Here is a 1,137-nt window from a genome sequence, read left to right as displayed (position 1 = left end):
GGGCCGCCCAGGGCAGTGGTGGAGTCCCCATCCCTGGAGGGGTCTAAAAACCACCTGGATGTGGCACTTGGGGACGTGGTTTAGTGGCCACGGTGGGGTTGACGGTTGGATCCGACCATCTCAGAGGCCTTTTCCAGCTCTGTCCCCGCTGACTTTTCCCTTTCAGGCCATCCCCAAAGGACGTCCCTTTCGCCTCCGCTTTGCAGCCCGCCCACGGGGCCCCTCCAAGCATCCCCCTGCTTTCGGGGTGCGTGCAGAGCCCCCCCGGTGACACCGACCCCCTCTTGTCACCAGGTACCTACCTGACCCACGAGGCCAAGGGCTCGGACGATGCCCCGGACGCCGACACGGCCATCATCAACGCAGAGGGCGGCCAGGGCGGCGGCGACGACAAGAAGGAGTATTTCATCTAGGGCCGTGGGGAGAGCCAGAACCGGAGCCACCAGACCCCGCTGGAAACGGAAACCACAAAACCCCCCCACGCAACCCAACGGATTTTTCTCTGGCGCCCGGCACGGGCGGACGGACGGACAGACGGACAGGAGGGATGGCGGGACAGAGAGCAGAGAGCGACCGGCCTGAGACCTGACGATGCTTCTTGAACTTGTACAAAACGTCATCACCACCAACAGCGAAAGCCCCGGCCCCGTTTGCTTGCTTGCACCTCCATCCCCGCGCCCGAACACAGACCGACCAGTGAGTGAGCGACTTCTTCCTCCTTCCTTTGGACCTTTTTGCTTTGGTTTCGTGGCTGCTCTTTTGCTTTGGGCCCTCAGTTGGGTTTGTCGATGGGCTGGGGTCGTTGTAGCTCCTTTTCCTTTTGTTTCACTCCCTTTTGGTTTCTTTGACATCCAAGGATCAAATCGGCTCCGGGCTCTGGCGCAAGCTCGGGGCGGCCCCTTCCATCGCCCCCACGCCCCCTGATTTCGATGGGGTGGACCCCGGCGGGGGGGCCCTGGTTTTGTCCTTGGTGGTTCTTGTCCAGCAGTGTCCATTGGGGAGCAGAGCTGTCCTCGCGCGGGTGATGTGTCCTTGGGGGGGATGAGCTTCCCGGGTGGGAACCGCTGAGATCCCCCCCCAAAAAAAAGGACTGGGAGCCACCGGGCACCACGGCTCCTCTGGTCCCACCCCAGCGAG

The 1,137-nt window shown here is 62.6% G+C and overlaps 1 protein-coding gene across 1 annotated transcript in view; it reads left to right on the top strand.

Annotated features, from left to right (window-relative positions):
• Positions 1 to 413, top strand: part of CADM3 (cell adhesion molecule 3) — a gene marked incomplete at its 5' end in the record, with an annotated part of 6,815 nt that extends 6,402 nt beyond the window's left edge. Inside the window, one exon of the mRNA XM_010184267.1 lies at positions 295 to 413. Coding sequence (XP_010182569.1) covers positions 295 to 413 — 119 coding nt within the window. The remainder of the gene's footprint in view (positions 1 to 294) is intronic.
• Between the last annotated feature and the right edge of the window lie 724 nt (positions 414 to 1,137).

This window comes from Mesitornis unicolor, unplaced genomic scaffold (assembly GCF_000695765.1).
Source record: "Mesitornis unicolor isolate BGI_N332 unplaced genomic scaffold, ASM69576v1 scaffold23015, whole genome shotgun sequence".
Taxonomy (NCBI): Eukaryota; Metazoa; Chordata; class Aves; order Mesitornithiformes; family Mesitornithidae; genus Mesitornis; species Mesitornis unicolor.
This window is presented reverse-complemented; position numbering and strand designations above follow the sequence as displayed.